Source organism: Rhinolophus sinicus, linkage group LG07 (genome assembly GCF_036562045.2).
Source record: "Rhinolophus sinicus isolate RSC01 linkage group LG07, ASM3656204v1, whole genome shotgun sequence".
Classification (NCBI taxonomy): Eukaryota; Metazoa; Chordata; class Mammalia; order Chiroptera; family Rhinolophidae; genus Rhinolophus; species Rhinolophus sinicus.
In genome coordinates, this window is record NC_133757.1 from 71,768,581 (window position 1) to 71,787,985 (window position 19,405).

Sequence of the window (19,405 nt, forward strand, 5' to 3'; positions counted from 1 at the left end):
GAGTCAGGGATCAGATTCTCATCCAAGATAACCATTCCCCAGGGGCTTTCATGGGTGCGTGTGTGTGTGCGTGCGTGTGTGTGTGCGCGTATGTGTGCATGTGCGTGTGTGCATGTGTGCGTGTGTATGTGGAAACACATCCCATTAATGGATTTCCAATTGATTCCAACACTTGATTCTTCAGAAGCATCCCAGATGACAAATCACAGTAGCCAGGGGGCCTGGGGTCTGAGCTGCACATTTGCCTGCAACCAAGATGGTGTGGACCAGAGAGAACACTGCTGTTTGTCAGTAAACTTGTTACCTGCAATCTTAGTATTTTCTACTAAGATTTGCTTGCATCAAACCTGTCATATTCATAAAAGTTAATGTAGTCTGTGAAAAACACTTTCTGATCAACAACAGCTCTAAACTTAGGTCGACCCAGCCAGTCCTCTGAGGGAGAAGCACGTCTGGTCCCTGTGGCACCTCAATCTGGCAAAACATCGCAACCTCTAGAAAGTAACTGATTTCTCTCCAGGCCTGTTCTTGGAGGCAGATCCTGGGGAATGAGTACTCTGGACACAGAAAGAGAGAGAATAGCAAGGCTTAGGGACCTCTCTGATGTCAGGGTGATGCCAAAACGCACCCAAAAGAACAGGGATGAGACTACAACATCACCTTCTATTTCAGGAGACTAACCCCACGCCAAAAGAGGAAGTTATTTTCTAACTGAAAATCAATCAATTAATCCATCATATTAACAGTCTAAGAAGCAAAAACTCATGATCATATCAACGAAGAAGAAGCACTTGAAAAAACTTAACATCCAAATGATAAAGACTCAGAAAACTAGGACTAGAAGGAACTTCCTCAACTGGAAGAAGGGCATGTATGAAAACCTACAGCTAACATCATACTTAGCAGCAAAAATCTGAAACATTTCCCCCTAAGCCTGGGAACAAGTCAAGGAGGTCCACACTCACCCCTCCTATTCAACATAGTATGGGAGGTCCAGCCAGTGCAAAAACAAGAAAGAGAAATAAAAGTCACCCAGATTGGAAAGGAAGAAATAAAATTATTCCTATTTGCAGACAACATAAAACTCCTAGAACTAAAAAGGGCATTCCACAAGGTTGCAGGATGCAAGGTCAACAGCAAAAAATCAACCGTAGTTTCACATACTAGCAATGAACAGTTAGAAACAGAAATTAAAACTCAATACCATTTACAATAGCTCCAAAACCATGAGATACTTAGGTATAAATCTAACAGAATATGTATAGGTTCTGCATGCTGAAAAATTACAAAATGAAAGAAATCACAAAAGATCTAAATAAATGGGACAGCATACCATGTTCATGGATTGGAAGACCCAAGTCAATTTTCCCCAAATTGATCTACAGGTTCAATGCTATTTTATCAAAATCTTACTATGAATTTTTTTTGTAGACATAGATAAACTGAGCTACAACTTACATAGAAAATTCTACATTTATAGAAATAGCTTCAACAATACTGAAGAAGAATAAAGTTGGAAGAACCACTCACTATAAAGCTACAGTAATTAAGACCATGGTACTGGCAAAGGGACAGGCACATAGATCAATGGCACAGAACAGAATGTCCTGAAATAGACCCACACGTAGCCAACTGATTTTTGACAAAGGCACGGAAGCAATCCAATGGTGGAAGGATAGTCTTTGTAACAAATGATGCTGGAACAACTGGCAGTTTAAATGCATAAAAGTAAACCTCGACCTAAAACTTGCATCTTATTCAAAAGTTAACTCAAAATGAAGCATATCCAAATGTAAAATGTAAAACTATAAAACCTTTCCCAGAAAACGTAGGAGAAAATCTTCATGAGCTGGGGATAAGCAGAGTTCTCCGGCATGACTGCAAAGTATAATCTTGTCAAAAAAGAAAAATCAACAAATGATTTGATCAAAATAAAAAATAAAAATTTCTCTGCAAAAGACACTCTTAAGAGAATGAAAAGCCATTATCAAGACTGGGAGAAAATATTTGCAAATCACATATCTGACAGGGGACTTGTATCCAGATACATAAATAATTCTCAAAATTCAACAGTAAGAACACAAACAACACAGTTGAAAAATAGGCAAACGACTTGAACTGACACATCACCAAAGAGCATGTACAAAAGGCAAATAAGCACATGAAAAGCTGCTTACCATTGTTAGCGATTAAGAAAATGCAAATTATAACCACAATGAGATACGACTTGCACACCTACTGAAATGGCTCAAATGGAAAATGCTGACAACACTGAGTGCTGGTGATGGGGAACAACATGAACTCCTATGCATCGCTGGGGGGACGTCACATGGTAGGACCACTAGGGAAACTGTCAGTGATTTCTGATAAAGTGCAACACACACTTACCGTAGGAGCCAGCAATCCGCTCGTAGGTATTTACCCAAAAGAAAGGAAAAGGTATGTCCATACAAGAACCTGGATGTGAGGACTTGAGCTGCTTTATTCATAATTGCCCCAAACTGCAAACCGCCCCAATGGCCCCCGACTGGTGAATGGATAGGCAGTGTGACGGAATCCTATTCAGACACGGAGGAGGTTCACGCTACAACTTTACTGGTTCTCAAAGACGCCACACTGACTGAAAGAAGCCGGTGTAAGAAGGTCACTACTTACATGACAGTCCGAGAAAGACAGAATTACAGTGATGGGAAAGGATCAGCAGTTGCCAGGATTGTGGGTGAGGACACGTGGTGATGGCAAAGAAACTCCAGTCGGGAGTTTGGGGTGAGGCAACCATCTGGATCCTGACCTCGGCGGTGGTTACCGGAACTCGCATGTGCACCCAAACCCAGCCCAAACTCAGGGCTGTGCACCCCCAAAAGTCAATTTTACTCTATGTTAATTTAAAAAATGAACGTAAATATGGAAACTAGAGTTTTGAAAGTGAAGTTTTTTAACCGGGTAAGGAACTGTTCTGGATGGAAGCATGCAGTAACAGTGTGGTATAGCTCTTAAGAGAAACTTCCTTTTAGTTCAGTCCCGCTTTCATAGGGATGGGCTGACCTAGGCCTCTAACAGCCTGAGGATGCAGCTGACGGCCATGACACCACCAATAGCAGCAGCAGCATCTACCAGTAGGGAGGTCTTTTTTTTTTTTTTTTACTCATAGGTAATGTTCACAATAGCCCGTGATGGAGAATTTATCCTTTTTCATCAACGAAGGAATGGAGGTCCAAAGAGGCCGAGACTTGCCCAGGTACAGCTGGCAGCGCTCGGGCTCCAGTGCCCCAGGCTGCCTTCTACTCACCGTCCCTCTGCTGCTGCCAGTCTAGTCGGGGTCTAACCTGCTGGCCCTGGGAGCCGAGTACCTACCGTAGCTGGCGACGACCGGGAGGTGTGGGCCAGCGTGTGTCTCGTGCTGTCCATCCCGCCGTGGATGAGATAGGCTCCCGCACTGGAGACGATGGAGCTCCCGCCGACATCCATGGTGATGCCCACCATGCTGTGTGAAGGGACCACGGGTGGGGAGGAGCCGGCCACGGTCACCTGGGCACCACCCGGGGCCTCGAAGTAAGACGCTGCGCTGCTTGGGGCGTACATTGGAGGCTCGGGGTTGTAGGCATAGGCCGCCCGCCTGTCAGAAAGAGAGAAGATGCCTCCTCTGAGTCTCCACGGAATCCAGGACAACTTCACAGAAAAGCCGGAGCCCCACGAGACTGAGCATATGCGCTAAGTCAGACACGAAACGGCCACGCAGCGCAAGGTTCAAGGTGATCGCCTCTGAAAATATTCAGGACCACAGGCTGACTCATCGAAAACTAATCATTTAAAAATTTTAAGTGTATAAAGGGGTCGTATAAGGGAGTTCCTTTGTGGAGATGGCACCATTCTGTATTTTATTGTGGTTATGCGAAATCTAGACACCAGATAAAACTGCATAGAATTAGGCAGGCACGTGCACAGATGCTTAAAGACTGGTGAAACTCAGGAAGGCCCACAGGCTAGTTAATGGTGCCACCCCAGTGTCACTTTCCTGGTATTGCCCTATAGTCACAAAGGATGTCACCACTAGGGAGGCTGGGGAAACGGTACATGAGACTCTTTTGTACTAATTTTTACTAACCCGTACTAGCCTCCTGCAAGTCTACGATTCTTTCAAAACAAAAAGTTTAAGAAAATGAAATTGCATAATAAAAAGAATTTCTAAGTAACACCAATAATTTGTCTAATATTCCTTTAACATCTGGATCAAATGATTAATCATATATGTTGACACTTAAATTTTTAGGTTCCACTCAAGTAACACCCACCGCCATAGTAAAAGGCAGTTGGTAACAGTTTTTCCTTGGTGGTGACTAAAGGTTAGTGATGTGCCTCTGGGTTCCTCTGGGTGGCAGGGCAACCCCCACCTCTGGGAGGCATGAACTCCAGTTCTGTTCCCCAGGGGACAGCCTCTATAACTGCAGTACAGTCAAACCCAGGAAGTTGACGCTGGTACAACCTACACACTTGCTCAGATGTCATGGGTTTTACACGTGTTCGTTTGGGTCTGTATCTAACGGAATCTTCAGTGTAGGGCTGTAGAAGCTCACACAACTCAATAAGCACCACCACACCCTCACACTCCATCCCTGAATTTTCAAAGGGGAGTTGTTGAAATCAAATGAGCAAAAGGACTTGTGTTTCGAACATAATGAGCTTCCCGGGAAATGTGTCCTTTTCTGCCCCAAGCATCACATAGTTTGCAAGCAGAAAACCCTAGTCCCTGATAAATGGAAAATCAAGGTGTATCAACATCATAAAAAGCTACAGGTGAACAAAGGCCAGGATGAAAAAGCAGAGATGAAATGGTTTCCAGATTGTGAATACTGAATCTTCAGACTTAGAAGTTGGATTAGGATTTGTTTGTTTGTTTAAGACTGCCTTTTCTAGAAGTAAACACTACAAAGGTCTGTGATTTCTGAAATCTTCACAGGCCTCTGGTGTTCTAACACCACTGTAATGGTTGCAACCTATCATCCAAAGGATAAGGGAGAGGAATTTGTGCAAACCCATCCCCAAACGGACAAAGGTGGGAGAGCTGTGAAGAAAGGTTCCGGACGTGGCCTAAGGTTCTCTGGGAAGACCCTTCCCAGGGGAGACGAAAGCACGTACAAGGCTCCATTCGTGTAGACAGTGTCTCCGCCCTCCACGTACTGCACTTGGGGGTACACGTGCTGCACGGGCTGGACCTGAAACATCAGACATTTTGAGTTACGCACAGTGGGCTTCTTGTTTGTGCTTCCATGTTATTCAAGGTGAAAGTAACTTCTATTGCCTTTTATAAACAGTGAGTACTACATTACAGTTTTCCCACCCACAGTTGGCACTTCTAGAAAGAAACTAGGAGAGACAGTCCCAGAAAGGCCATGTAGGAGGTGGCAGTGTATAGGGAAGCAAGGTCAGTGGCGCCTGTTCTGTGGGGGGAGGGCCCGGCCAACAGCCAGAGCAAAGCTGGGTAGGTCCCTGGGGCCCGCCAGCCACTGGGCAGAAGGTCGGTCCTGCTGGACAGCGGATGCCAGAGTTAACGGACAGAACGCCAGCCTCTGAGTGCCGGACCTGTGTCCCCTCCACTCAAGGGCAGGGCAGAGGGCTCAAGCTTGTCACACTCTACACTGTCCGATGATGCTCCCTTCAGGTGGCTCTAGTGCCCCTCCCTGGCAGAGGGGTCTTGGGAGCCACACCAGGGAGAGACTGTGAAGGTCTGAAGGGAGGACCCCAGCACAGCCTTCCCTGGTCCCCATCCATCAGTGCCCCAGCTAATGGCCGCTGAGGGACACTGGGCTGGGTGGGGAGGCCCAGAATCTGAGCCTCACTGCAGAAGGAACCTTAACGAATGCCTAATCCAACCTCATTTTGAGTGAAAAAATCGAGGGCGGGGTCCCATCGTGACCCCTCGGTAGGGCTTTGTGTGGAGCTGAGTCCCACCTCTAAGGACAACACAACACAGTGTATACGTGCACACGCTCAACCCCTGGGACAACAAGCGTATCGTGAGGAGTTCAGGGCTTACCAAGCCGAATGGGCTTTGCCTCAGGGGACCAGATGAAATGCACAAGTCTCACCCCACAAGTCCAAGTTACCCAGAGAGAAAGAGGTGGGGCAGGCCCAGCCCCACCAAGGAGGGGGTGTTTTGAAATCACGATATTGGTCTTGGCCTCCCCTCCCTCGAGGAGCTAAGATAGCTGCTCCTGCCGGCCCCGCAAGCCTCCTCCAGTTCTCACTGACACAGCCACCAGACAAACCCCTCTAAATATGCTACTCATCTGAGCAGGATTCCTTGAAGAGAGAGGCATGTCCTCTGGGGTCTCAGTCATCTCCACATATTTCTCGCAGTCCCTTTCAGGCAGGAGTCTGAACTATTTTTAATTTAAATTCAGCACCTTACAGAGCACGAGTCGGCAAACTCCAGCCCGTGGGCCAGATCTGGCCTGCCCATTTTTGTAAATAAAGTTTTACTGGCATACAGCCACGCCCCTTCTTTTATATCTATGGCTGCTTTTGGAGATAAGGCAGAGTTGAGTTGAGTGGTTGTGCCAGAGACTGTCGGGCCTGCAAAGCCAAAAAAATGCACCATTTGGCCTTTTCCAAAAAAGGTTTGCTGACTGCTGTCCTAGATCTCTCTGACTGAGCTGGTGGTGATCTGTGCTGCTGTTTGGCAGTGAGCCCATGCTTTCAAGCTTTGTTCCCAGATAATTTAATTTCATAAGAGGCGCTTCCTCGGTCATGACGCTCGTCTGCGGGTACAGCACCTGCCTGCAGAGAGGTGTGCCTCCCCAGGAGGTTCTGTGTTCCTCCAATCCAGAACCTTCGCGTCTGTCTGCCTGTCTACTTCAGCACCCATCGCTCTATGGAGGGCTTGCACCCCAAACCTGAATTTCTTGGTGTGCTGCAAAACTATCTGCAGTAAAAGATTTTTTTAAAACATAGCTTCAAAAGAACCTTCTGGTAAGGAACTGAAGACATCAAAGAAAAAGGAACAGCAATGACAGAAAAGAAAGCCAGTTCAGAGAGGGCTCCAGATCGCTAAGTGCTAATGTGTCCCGTGTCACCTGTGCTGTGGTTACCTGCTGTGGCACCTGCTGGACTCTGGGGAGCGAGATTTGCTGCATCTGAGCCCCTTTGGGAGCCGAGCCCGCTGCCTGGACCAGCACCCTCTAAAAGGGAAGGAGAGAAGGACATTCAGACTTGTCAGAGGTTAGGCCCGGAAGCAAACACAGATTACAACCTGAGCTACTGGGCCTGGGCTACTGTTGCTTTATGAAAATATAGGTGGGACTGATAGAAAAGGAGGGGAGGATGCACATATCACATGCAGGCTTACTCAGACACAGCAGATGCTGCTCCTGTGCACACAGGCACGTGCACACACACACACACACACACACACACACACAGACACACACACAGACACAGACACACACACAGACACACACACAGACACAGACTCACACACACAGACACACACACAGACACACACACAGACACAGACTCACACACAGACACACACACAGACACAGACTCACACACACAGACACACACACAGACACACACAGACACAGACTCACACACAGACTCACACACAGACACACACACAGACAGACTCACACACACAGACACACACACAGACACACACAGACACAGACTCACACACACAGACTCACACACAGACACACACACAGACAGACTCACACACACAGACACACACACAGACACACACACAGACACAGACTCACACACACAGACAACACACACACAGACACACACACAGACTCACACACACAGACACACACAGACACAGACTCACACACACAGACACACACACACAGACACAGATTCACACACACAGACACACACACACACACAGACACACACACACAGGCATGCACACACACACACAGACTCAGACACAGACACACAGACACACACACGCACTCACACACACAGACACACACAGACACACACATAGACACACACACACAGACTCACACACAGACACACAGACATAGACACACACAGACACACACACAGACTCACACACACAGACACACACACACAGGCACACACACGCAGACACACACACAGACACACACACAGACACACACACACACGGACACACACACACAGACACAGACTCACACACACACACACACACACACAGGAGCACATGCATCGCCACCCGCGCCCAGTGGCTTTGTCTCCTTGGGATCTGTAGTCAGCAAGGTGACGTGGGCTGTCCCTGGCACTGAGCCAAGAGCTGGGTGCCGCGGAACCGTCTGGACAGCCGTCCACACCACCTGCCCCTGGAAGAGTGCTAGGTATCACGTACACATTGGACTTGTCCCCATGTAATACATGAGGGGACAAATGAAGCCTGGAGTGGTCAAGCAATGTCTCTGGGCCTCAGCACAGTACATTCTAGAACCAAGACTCAGTCCAGGTTTCTGCCTCCAGGTCCCGCTCCTGCACTCCACGGCTCTCTGGGTTCCTGGGCCGAGTCTTCACAGTGTGGCTTTGTCATTGTGCTGTCAGAGTACTGATCGGACACAAAGAACTATGAAAATATGAAGGCTCAAATGTACTCCAGAGTCAAGAGAGAAATAGGAGAGTTTTGTTTACGTAAAGCTGGGGCTTTAGAAGTCATTGACTTTAATTCTGTGGTTTTCCGATATGGACCCTAAATGTCATGGGTTGTGGGGATTCTGCAGTGCTTTGCCCTGTAAACATCACTGTATAAAATGAATTCAACAGGGACCTGGCCCTCCATGAGTGCATGACCAAAAAAACAAAAAGCACGTAGATGGTACAAAATCAATAGGATGAATAGATAACACAGTGTGCCCATCCACACACTGGACTATTACTCAGCCGTGAAAAGGAGGAAGTGCTGACACTCGCCACAACGTGGATGGACCCTGAACACACGGTGCTCATGAGAAAAGCCGGATATACAAGGCCACACAGTGTGTGATTCCATTTATGTGAAATGTCCAGAACAGGCACAGTCACAGGCAGAGTGGGTTCGTGGGTGTCAGGGGCTGGGGGAGGGGGAATGACTGCTAATGAGAATGGGGTTTCTTTCTTGGCTGATGAAAATGTCCTGGAACTAGAGACGTGAAGGTTGCACAAAGTTGGGAATGTACGAATCATGCCACTGATTTATTTTCTTTCAAATGGTGAATTTTATGTTATGTGAATTTCACCTCAAATAAATAAATACATAAATAAATAAATAAATAAATAAACAAATAACAATATTAAGGATTTACACAAGCTGAGCTGTGAGATACAGTAGCTACTTGCTAAATAGCCGTGTGGCCATGTAAATTTCATTTGATTTAAATAAACTGCACAACTCAGTTCCTCAGGCGCACGGACCACATTTCCCCTGTGCAGAGGCATGTGGGGCTCGTGGCAGAGCACACCCGCAGGAGTGGGAAGCTCTGTTGGGCGGTGCAGGGCTGAGAAGGGCAACAACGGCACTGCAGCATGGGAACTGAGCCAGCTAGAATTCCTCTTTTTGGCAAGGAACCGGTCAGGAGGCCTGGGGAACACGGTACAGCCTGGGGCCAGGGCACTCAAGGAAAGGGAGTTTCCTGGACAGGCAGCGAGCAGGGCTGGGGGCAGACGTGCACCTGCCATGTGGGAGTGGGGTGCACCGGGATGGGGACACTGCCATCGAGGCTGTTTGGGGGGGGGGTTCTGGACTCATTTCTATCTAGCAGGGATGGGAGCCCAGGAACCTGGGAGGGACACAGTGGCCACAGCAAGACCCATTTCACTACCCCACCCCCACTCTGACAACCACCAATCTGTTCTCTGTACTCACAGGCTCGTTTTATTTCTTTAAGATTCCACATATAAGACAGATCATACACTATTTGTCTCTGTCTGACTTATCACACTTAGCATAATGCCCTCTAGGTCCATCCATTTTGTCGCAAATGGCAGGATTTCATTCTTTCTTATGGCTGAGTAATATATATGTACTGCTTCTTTTTTATCCAGTCATTTACTGATGGACACCTAGCTTGTTTCCGTATCTTGGCTAATGTAAATAATGCTGCAATGAATATTTCAGTTCCTCTTTTCGAGCTATTGTTTTCATTTTGAGAGAGCCTCAATATGAAAATTGTCTCTCCACAAATTTTAAAGACTATATCCATTCTAATGCTAGACTCAAGTTTTAACCAAATGCTAAAAATTCTCACTTATCTTTTGCCTTATCCATAAAGTCTTCCTGTGTAAAAGGGCCATTCCCAAGGTAGAAGAAAAGGTCCCTTGAAAGATAAGAAAAGACTACATGGGACTCGGATCTGACTTCGGATTTCTTTCTGACTTCAGATCATTGATTCCTTGGGTGGGGGTGGGGTGGGGGTGGGCAGAGGGCTTTTCAATTAGTGAAAAAGCCAAATAATGTGACATGGGGCAGACAGAGAAGGTGTGGCTATTTCAACAGCTGCAGCCTTGGGCCTGAGAAGGCAATTCAGGAACACACAGATTCCTCTCTCTACTGATTCAAGTGTTGTCCAAAACCACAGTTGGTGTGCGGCCACATTGGCCACACTGGTCTTTGGGGCTGGTCCGTTACCTGCGGGGAGGCTGGCACTGCCTGGGCCACGGGCGCCTGCGCAGCTGCCGACGAACACAGAGCCACAGACGCCGGCGAATCCGGTCCACCCTCTGAACTCTGCATGCTCAGTTCTGAAGAGAGGCGGAGAGAGGGCGAGCGGGCAGGGCTGCAACCGCCAAACCCAAGGAGGCAGCTTCAGACACAGGCAGGACAGGCGAGCGGGAATTCCCTACAGTCCTCAACGTTCAGAGGCAGGGACCCAGCCAGACGGGGTAAGGAAGAGGGGACCAGTTTGTACGGCTGTTTCCAAGAAAGGGAGAGGGGAGGTGGGAGGGGCTCTTCTTCCAAATAGAAAACCAAAAAGTAGTTCTGCAGGAATGCCTCAATGGCAGGCAGGGGACAATGGCTTGTCCCTGTTCCAGGCCAATCAGGCTGAACTATTTTCAAGGGCTCATAGAACTGTTTGCTCATTTACCCAGCAAGTCAAAAGCTCTTGATGGATGCCTGCTGTTTGGGGAACTGGGCAAGAGCATTCTAGAGCAGGTTTCTCCTCCTCAGCACTACTGACATTGGGCCTGGGTCATTCTCTTGGGAGGGGGGGAATGTCCTGGACATTGTGGGGGGTTGAGCAGCACCCCTGGCCCCACCCGCTCAATGCCAGAGCACGCACCCCCAAGTTGTGACAACCAAACCAACAATGTCTTCAGACATTGCCCAATGTCCCATGGGGGCAAAATCGCACCCCAGTTGACAACTGCTGGCCTAGGCAGAAAAAAGGTGATACACAGTGAGAGGAAAAAAAACATTTTCTCCTAGGCTGCAAAAAAGTCTTCAGGAATTTTAGCAGCAAGTCAAAACTACCTTCTGTTCCTAGGATGTTAACCCATGAGAAAGCACAAAAGTGTATTTCTTAGTGCCAAATGCATAGATCTTTCAAACAGGTACTTTTAAAATTCTCTACAAAAAGACTCGCTTAATATTAGAACAAAGTGGCAGATGATACAAAATCATTCTATGAAAATGCAGAAAGTCAAGCTGTCTTCACTTTAAGCAAACCACCAGCTACCTTAAGCATTTGGGAGGCAATGAAATACACACACTGCAAAGAGGAGGTGCTTTGTGGCCAGGCACATCCCTCCCTATCTGTCCTGTCCTGGCCCCACGCTGAGCATGTCACCCTAGCTTCTGCCTCACTGGGAGGCCCGAGGCACACACCAGAGTCCGCAGGACATCGTGCCAGAACGTTTCTATGTATATGCTTCTCTATCACCCTAAGAGTTCCCACCTGTATGAATGAGTGAAGAACTTTTTTAAAAAGCTTTTTTTTCAATGCAAAGAAAAACTGATAACTGGTTAAAATAATTTGCCTAAGGGAAGCAGAAAGGTTTGTGTGTGTTTGAACCTGAGTGTGTTCGTTTAATCCCATCTTCATTGATGGGGACAATTTCATGACCTCCCCCAGTCACCTCCCAAATGCCTTTGGAGCCTGACTCAGGTCTTACCACTAGATGTCCCCAGTGCCCCATGGTGACTGACACCTCCAACTTTCTTTGCCTCTGAGAGGAGATTGTGGATTTCCAATTGTGTATTTCCTGGGTCTCCAATTCTCTCTGCCTTCCTGTCAGAACCGACCTTTGGAATTTTCTCTTGGAAGTTGCTTAATCGAGGTCTCTTATACACAGTTTTCTCTAATGTTTAAATCAGTCATTTGCATACTAGACACCACTTTGGTCCCATTTGAAGCTAAGAAGTGGGTAACTTCAGTGACACTAGGAGCAAGTGGACTAGAACTCTTCGTGAAAAGAATCCACTAGCAATAAAATGAGAAAGCTGACTTCACTGAGACCAGTTCCTTGTTCCATGGGCAGAAATAATTTTGCTCCAAAGTCTAAGCCTTATTGAAGCAAGGAGAGCGGTGAGAGTGTTGGTGATAGACGTTGAGCCCATGATCAGCTTAGTGTGGCCAGATCGCACCTTCCAGAATGCAAGTTATTCAATATCACATGGAGTTTTCAAGCTAACATGTTCCCTGGTTTAACACATTATTTATCATGCACTGTCTGTGTTTATCGCACTATTTAGCTTATATTGTTTAAGGATCAGCAAACCTTTTCTGTAAAGGACCAGAGAGTTTTTGACCATCCAGTCTCTGGTGCAACTACTAGACTTTGCCATTGTGGCACAAGAGCAGCCTTTGCTGATATGTAGGTGAATGATCTTGGCTGTGCACTAATAAAACTATTTATAAAAACAGGCGACAGGCCAGGTTTGGCCCATGGGCCATAGTTGCTGGTGCTGGTTCATACAATCTAGGTTTAAATAATGATGTGGTTTTGGAAGGTGGGTAGAAAAATTACACTGTGTGGATTCAAAACCTTGAGGTCCGCAGGCCCTTAATCCAGTGCATAGTTCTTGGGGTCACTTCTCACTAACATGACAGGACTGGAGGGGGAAGCTGGGGGTGACTCAAATTGTTAGGAGGATGGAGGTGCTAACTGTTAAAGACAAATGGAAATGAGAACAATGGGCTCCTGAAGCTGATGAAGTCGTGAATACAAGTGGCTCACCAAATCCTGGACCCCGGAAGCCAGGTGTAACCCTTACAATGTAAGACAGGCATTGGGCACAAGGGAGAGATCACTTTGGGGAGATGAAGTGGGTTGAACAGTGTCCCGCCAAAATTCATGTCCACCCAGAATCTCATATGAATCTTATCTGGAAATACAGTCTTTGCAGATGTAATCACGTACGGATGAGATGAGACCATACTGGATTAGGGTGGATCCTAAATCAAGTGACAGTGTTCTTATAAGAGACAGAAAGCACACACATGGAAGAAGGCCACGTGAAGACAGAGGCAGAGACTGGAGCGATGCAGCTACAAGCCAAGGAAAGCCAAGGACTGCTGCTGCGAGCCTCTAGACCAGGGGTGTCCAAACTTTTTTCAACGTTTTTTACCAAGGGCCATATGCGGTAAAATACACAAACAGCCGGGCCACTCACTGGAGGTGAAGTACGTATTGCCTCACCTGGTTTATTTAAGTAAACTAAATATATTTTTGGAATTTGCTGCGGGCCAATTAACAATGGATCGCGGTCTGCAGTTTGGACACCCCTGCTCTAGAAGCTGCAAGAGGCAGGAAGGACCCGCCCCTAAAGGGATCACAGCCCTGCTGACACTTTCTAGTCTCCAGAACTCTGAAAGGATACATTTCAGTTGTTTCAAACCACCCAGTTTGTAGTACTTTGAATGGCAGCCCCAGAAACTCAAACAGGGTCCTTATGAGGGGCATGGGGACAAGTAGGGACCAGGGCATGCCACGAGTGGGTTTTGGTGCAGGGCTTCAGTGCCATGCACAACTCAGGCGGTGGATACATGTTTATCAAATGAATGAATATTTTAATAACTCTTTAGTATTAGAGCTGATACTGAATTATATAAAATTATCTGTAGCATTTCAGATAGCGAGACTCTCTGACAGTACTTTATAAAACAGATAATATATGGAATTTGAATTTCAAGAGTACAGATGAAAAATATAAATAGGTTTATAAAGGTTTCAGAAAATTTAAAATCTACCTGGTTATTTTAGGATATCTGAGACTATTCTGGGAAATGTAGAGACTAACTCTCTACTCCACCTAGAAACATCCCCTGATGTTGGTAGCAGACAGGCAGACTGACAGGCAATGTGTGGGCCAGCCTGGCTGGTCCGATATATTAACACGTAACTGCCTGTCTGCAGAGAGCATGGAATCCTTCCTTACCCATTTGAGATAATCGAGGTTGTAGGATACACAACCTGATCCAGTTTTCTGAATTTTTTTAAAAAATTCGGGTCCATTCATCAAGGGCTCTTAGCACATCAAAGTTTACGATTTAAAAAAAAGTTTTCTGAAAGGCATGCAACAGAGCACTGGCTTTCAGTAATGGTGGAGCAGATTGGTTGGACTAACCCTCCTGTAGATAAAAATTACAAAATTGGGAAAAATATTTTTTAATAACACAACTATCTGAAGTCACTGGAGGGAGACAAAAGCAGGCAGACACTGCCAGGAGTCCATCCTTGGAAGGCCACTGCCACAGGCAAGGCCAGTGACTCTGTGGCTTTGGGCCCTAGGTACACCCCAATCCACAAATACTCGGGTGGCAGAAAGCAGCAGCTTGTGTGTGAAGTGTCAGGAGAGAGTTTGGAATGTTAAGGGGGAAATCCTGGAAGAGAGAGCCACAGAGGGGGTGAGCCCCCAGATCTGCCTACAGAGTCCACCCAAATCTTTAAACCATGCATGTGTGGGGGAGACAACGGGTCTTGGAGAAAAACCATCAGGTTGAACATAAAAAAAACTAAGGTGATTTCAGTGGCTGCCCACTGTAGGAGGGACAGAGTTTGAGTCTAGCCAAGTTAAATGCCATCAGGGGAACACAGCAGACTCCAGAGATTCTATAACATCATTCATGAAGTCCAGGACCCAATAAAGACCATGAGCTTGAGAAGAAATGGGAAAGTGTCACCCATACTCGAGAAAAAGAAAAAGGGAGTTAATTACAACCAAATCAATCTAGGTGATACAGATAAAGCAACTACTAAAAATATGCTTAAGAACTTAAGGGACGTTGTGTGCACAATGAATGAATTATATAGGAAACTCAACCGAGTAAGAGAAACTATAAAGAGAACCGAATAGAAATTCTGGAGCTGAAAAGTACAATAACTGAAATGGAAATTTCACTGAATGTGCTCAACAACTGATTAGAGATGGCAGAAGGAAGAGTCAATGAACTTCAAGATAGAGCAGCGGAATTTACCCAACCCAAAGAACCGAGGGAAAAATTGAAGAGAATAAGCAGTCTAACATGAGTTCCAGAAGAAAAGGAAAGAATAAGATAGAAAAAAGATATATTTGAAGAATGAACAAACATCTCTTCAATTTGATGAAAGAAATCAACGTATAGGTCTAAAAAGCTCAGTGAACCCAAAGAAGGATAAACCAGTTTAGGTGTGTCATGGTTATACTAGTAAAATGAGAGAGAGAGAGAGAGAGAATTGAAAGCAGTCAGAGAAAAACTACACACATTCAGGGCAACAATGGCATGGATGACAACCAACTTCTCATCAGTAACAATAGTGACCAGAGGACAATGGAATGACATCTTTAACATGGTGGGGGAAAAAAACACTATTGCTCAGAATTCCATACCCAGCAAAACTATTCTTAAAAGGAAGGTGAAATAAAGATATTTTATGATAAACATAACCTGAAAAATTTTGCTGCTTACACTATGAGAAATGCAAAAGGAAGTTCTTAAGGATGAAGGGAATTAACACCAGATAGTAAACTTGGATCTACAAGAAGGAATAAAGATCACTTGAAATGATAAATATGTAGATGTAATCTACATAACAATAATAGCACAAAGGAAAGGAAGTAAATGGAATTACACATGCAAGGTATTTTATATCATACAGTAACATATTATTAATAACTCCTATCTAGTTTGTGATAAATTAAAACATATTACAATTCCTAAGCTAACCTCTAAAAATACAAAGAGATATAGTTAAAAATTAAAGAGGATTAAAATTAAATACTAAACATATTTGCATATCCCAAAAGAGAGCTGGGAATGAAGAACAGAAGAACAAAAAGACAGATGAAACAAATAGCAAAATGGCTTTCCTAAATCCAGACATATTAACAATTACATTAAATGTAAACAGATTAAACACTTGAATGAAAAAGCAGAAATGATTAGCCTGGATTAAAAAAAAAAGATCCTGTTGCCTAAAAAAATCCCTAAAGGCACACACAGATGTAAAATAATAAGATGGAAAAGGATATACCATGCAAATTTTAATCTTAAGAAAATTGGAGTGGCTACAATAATCAGACAAAATAGACTTCAAGACAGAAAATATTTCTAGAGATGAGGGACATTACAACATGATAAAATTATCAATTTATCAGGATGACATAATCATTATAAATGTGTATGAACCCAGTAAAACAGCTTCAAAATAAATGAAGAAAAAAAATCAACAGAACTAAGGAAGAAATAGATAAATAATCATAGTTGGAGATTTTAAACACCCTTCCCTCCCCTCAGTAATTTTGATAGAAACTAAACACAAATATCAGTAAGGATATAGAATATCTGACTGACACTATCAACCACATTGATCTAATTGACATTTATAGAACACAACAACCAAATCCTATATATTCTTTTCAGATGTACATGAAATATTCACGAAGATGAATCATATTCTGGGTCATAAAGCAAGTCTCAATACATTTCAAAATACTACAATTATACAGAGCATATTTGTATTTTGGCCACATGTACATCAATAAGATATCTAGAAAAATGCCAAATATTTAGAAAATTTACAATACACTTCTAAGATAACCTATGGGTCAAAGAATAAACCATAAGAGAAATTAGGAAATATTTTGAACTGAATGATAATGAAAATACCATGTATCAAAAATCGGGGGAGGGCCGGCCCGGTGGCTCAGGCAGTTAGAGCTCCATGCTCCTAACTCCGAAGGCTGCCGGTTCGATTCCCACATGGGCCAGTGGGCTCTCAACCACAAGGTTGCCAGTTGGATTCCTCGACTCCCGCAAGGGATGGTGGGCAGCGCCCCCTGCAACTAAAATTGAACACAGCACCTTGAGCTGAGCTGCCGCTGAGCTCCCGGATGGCTCAGTTGGTTGGAGCGCATCCTCTCAACCACAACATTGCCGGTTTCGACTCCCGCAAGGGATGGTAGGCTGTGCCCCCTGCAACTAGCAATGGCAACTGGACCTGGAGCTGAGCTGTGCCCTCCACAACTAAGACTGAAAGGACAACAACCTGAAGCTGAATGGCACCCTCCACAACTAAAATTGAAAGGACAACAACTTGACTTGGAAAAAAGTCCTGGAAGTACACATTGTTCCCCAATAAAGTCCTGTTCCCCTTCCCAAATTAAAAATAAAATAAAATTATGGGATGCATCTAAAGCAGTGTCTAGAGGGAAATGTTTAGCTTTATAAGCTTATATTAGAAAGAAAGGCTTAAAAATCAATCATTTATATTTTCAACCTGAGGAAGCTATAAAAAGATGAGCAAATTAAACTTAAGAAAATAATAAAGAAAAACAATGAGATAAAAAATTCCACAAACAATAGAGAAAATAAACAAAACCTAAATTTCTTCAAAATTGTTTAATTTCTTCCAAAAAGAAATGAGCTATCTAGCCATGAAAAGACATGGAGGAAACAAATAAAGACGCATTAGAGCCGATTGTCTGGCTAGGTCTTATTTTCGGGGAAACAGGGTAGGTGGAACACAGAGCATTTTTAGGGCAGTGAAAATACTCTGTATGATAATATACATTTTTCCAAACTCATAGAAAGTACAACACCAAGGATGAATCCTAATGTACAGTATGGACTTTGGGTGATTATGACATGTCAGTGTAGGTTTCATCAATTGTAACAAATGTCCCATCTGGTGGGGATGTTGATAACGGGAGGCTGTGCCTGTGTGAGGGCAGGGAGATATGGGAAATCTCTGTACCTTCCTCTCAACTTTGCTATGAACCTAAAACTACTCTGAAAAAAAAAAAAAACTCTTAGGGGGAAAAAGACAACAACACTGACAACCCCTTAAAAAAACACTGATAAGAAAGAGAAAAGAAAAAAAATCACAAATTGCCAATATCACTGAATGAAACAAGATATATCACTACAAATCTTACAGAAATCAAAATGATAATAAGGAACTATTATGAACAATTTTAGCTAATAAATTCAACAACTTGGATTGAATGAACACTGTTTTGAAAAACACAGCATACCAAAACAGATACAACATGAAACAAAAAATGTGAATGTCATATCTAACAAAGAAATTGAATATTATCAAACAACTCCCTACAAGGAAAACTGCAGGTATAGACAGTTTCCCTGGTGAATGCTACCAAACACTGAAAAAGAAATTAATACACAAATTCCATCAGGAAATAGAGAAAAGAATACCTCATGCCTCATTTTACGAGGTCAGCGAAACCCTGACACCAAAACTTGATAGTGATACTACAAGAAAACTATTTAGCCCAACATCTCTCATGAACACACACGCAAAAATCCTAATAAAATACTAATAAATAAAATCCAGCAATATACAACCAATATAACCCATACTTACGTTGTCAGTCAATTTTTTTTTTCCAATAAAGACTCAGCTCTTTTCCTCCTCAACTGATTTTTGATAAAGGTGTCAAGACAATTCAACAGAGGAAGAAAAGTTATTTAAACAAATTGTATACCATACGGAAAGAAAAAAAAAGAAACCCACCTCAATCCCTACCTCACACCATATAAAATATGGTTTCAAGTTAGACCACAGACTTACACATAAAAGCTAAAACTATAAAACTTCTAAGAGAAAACACAGAGGTGTAGGCAAAGGTTTCTTAGACAGGATGCAGAAAGTCATAAGCATAAAAGAAAAACTTGATAAATTAGATTTCATCCAAATTTAAATCTTCTGCTCATTAAAAGATTTCATTAAAGAACACAAATCCGTAAGCCACAGTCTGGGAGCAACTATTTGCAAAACATGAATCTGACAAAGGTCTTTTATTCACACTATATGGAAAGGTCTTACAACTCAGTAATAGGAAGACAAATAACCCAGTGGGCAGAAGACTTGAACAGGCACTTCCTGAAGATACAGACACTCAAAATGGATGTAAACTGGTGCGTAACACTGTCAGTCGCTAGGGAAATGCAAACCAAACCACAGGGACCATTAAACACTC

The 19,405-nt window shown here is 44.2% G+C and overlaps 1 protein-coding gene across 6 annotated transcripts in view; it reads right to left on the reverse strand.

Moving 5' to 3' along the window:
* Positions 1-19,405, reverse strand: part of RFX2 (regulatory factor X2) — a 93,499-nt gene that overhangs the window by 31,531 nt on the left and 42,563 nt on the right. For 2 of the 6 annotated variants that reach the window (XM_074337667.1, XM_074337668.1), the window contains exons 2-6: positions 17,073-17,248; positions 10,613-10,760; positions 7,089-7,178; positions 5,137-5,213; positions 3,355-3,616 (exon numbers count right to left, since the gene is read on the reverse strand). In XM_074337667.1, coding sequence (XP_074193768.1) covers positions 3,355-3,616; positions 5,137-5,213; positions 7,089-7,178; positions 10,613-10,760; positions 17,073-17,167 — 672 coding nt within the window. In that variant the 5' untranslated portion in view covers positions 17,168-17,248. The remainder of the gene's footprint in view (positions 1-3,354; positions 3,617-5,136; positions 5,214-7,088; positions 7,179-10,612; positions 10,761-17,072; positions 17,249-19,405) is intronic. The other 4 variants (XM_019710824.2, XM_019710822.2, XM_019710823.2 and 1 more) reach the window with 3 other exon arrangements.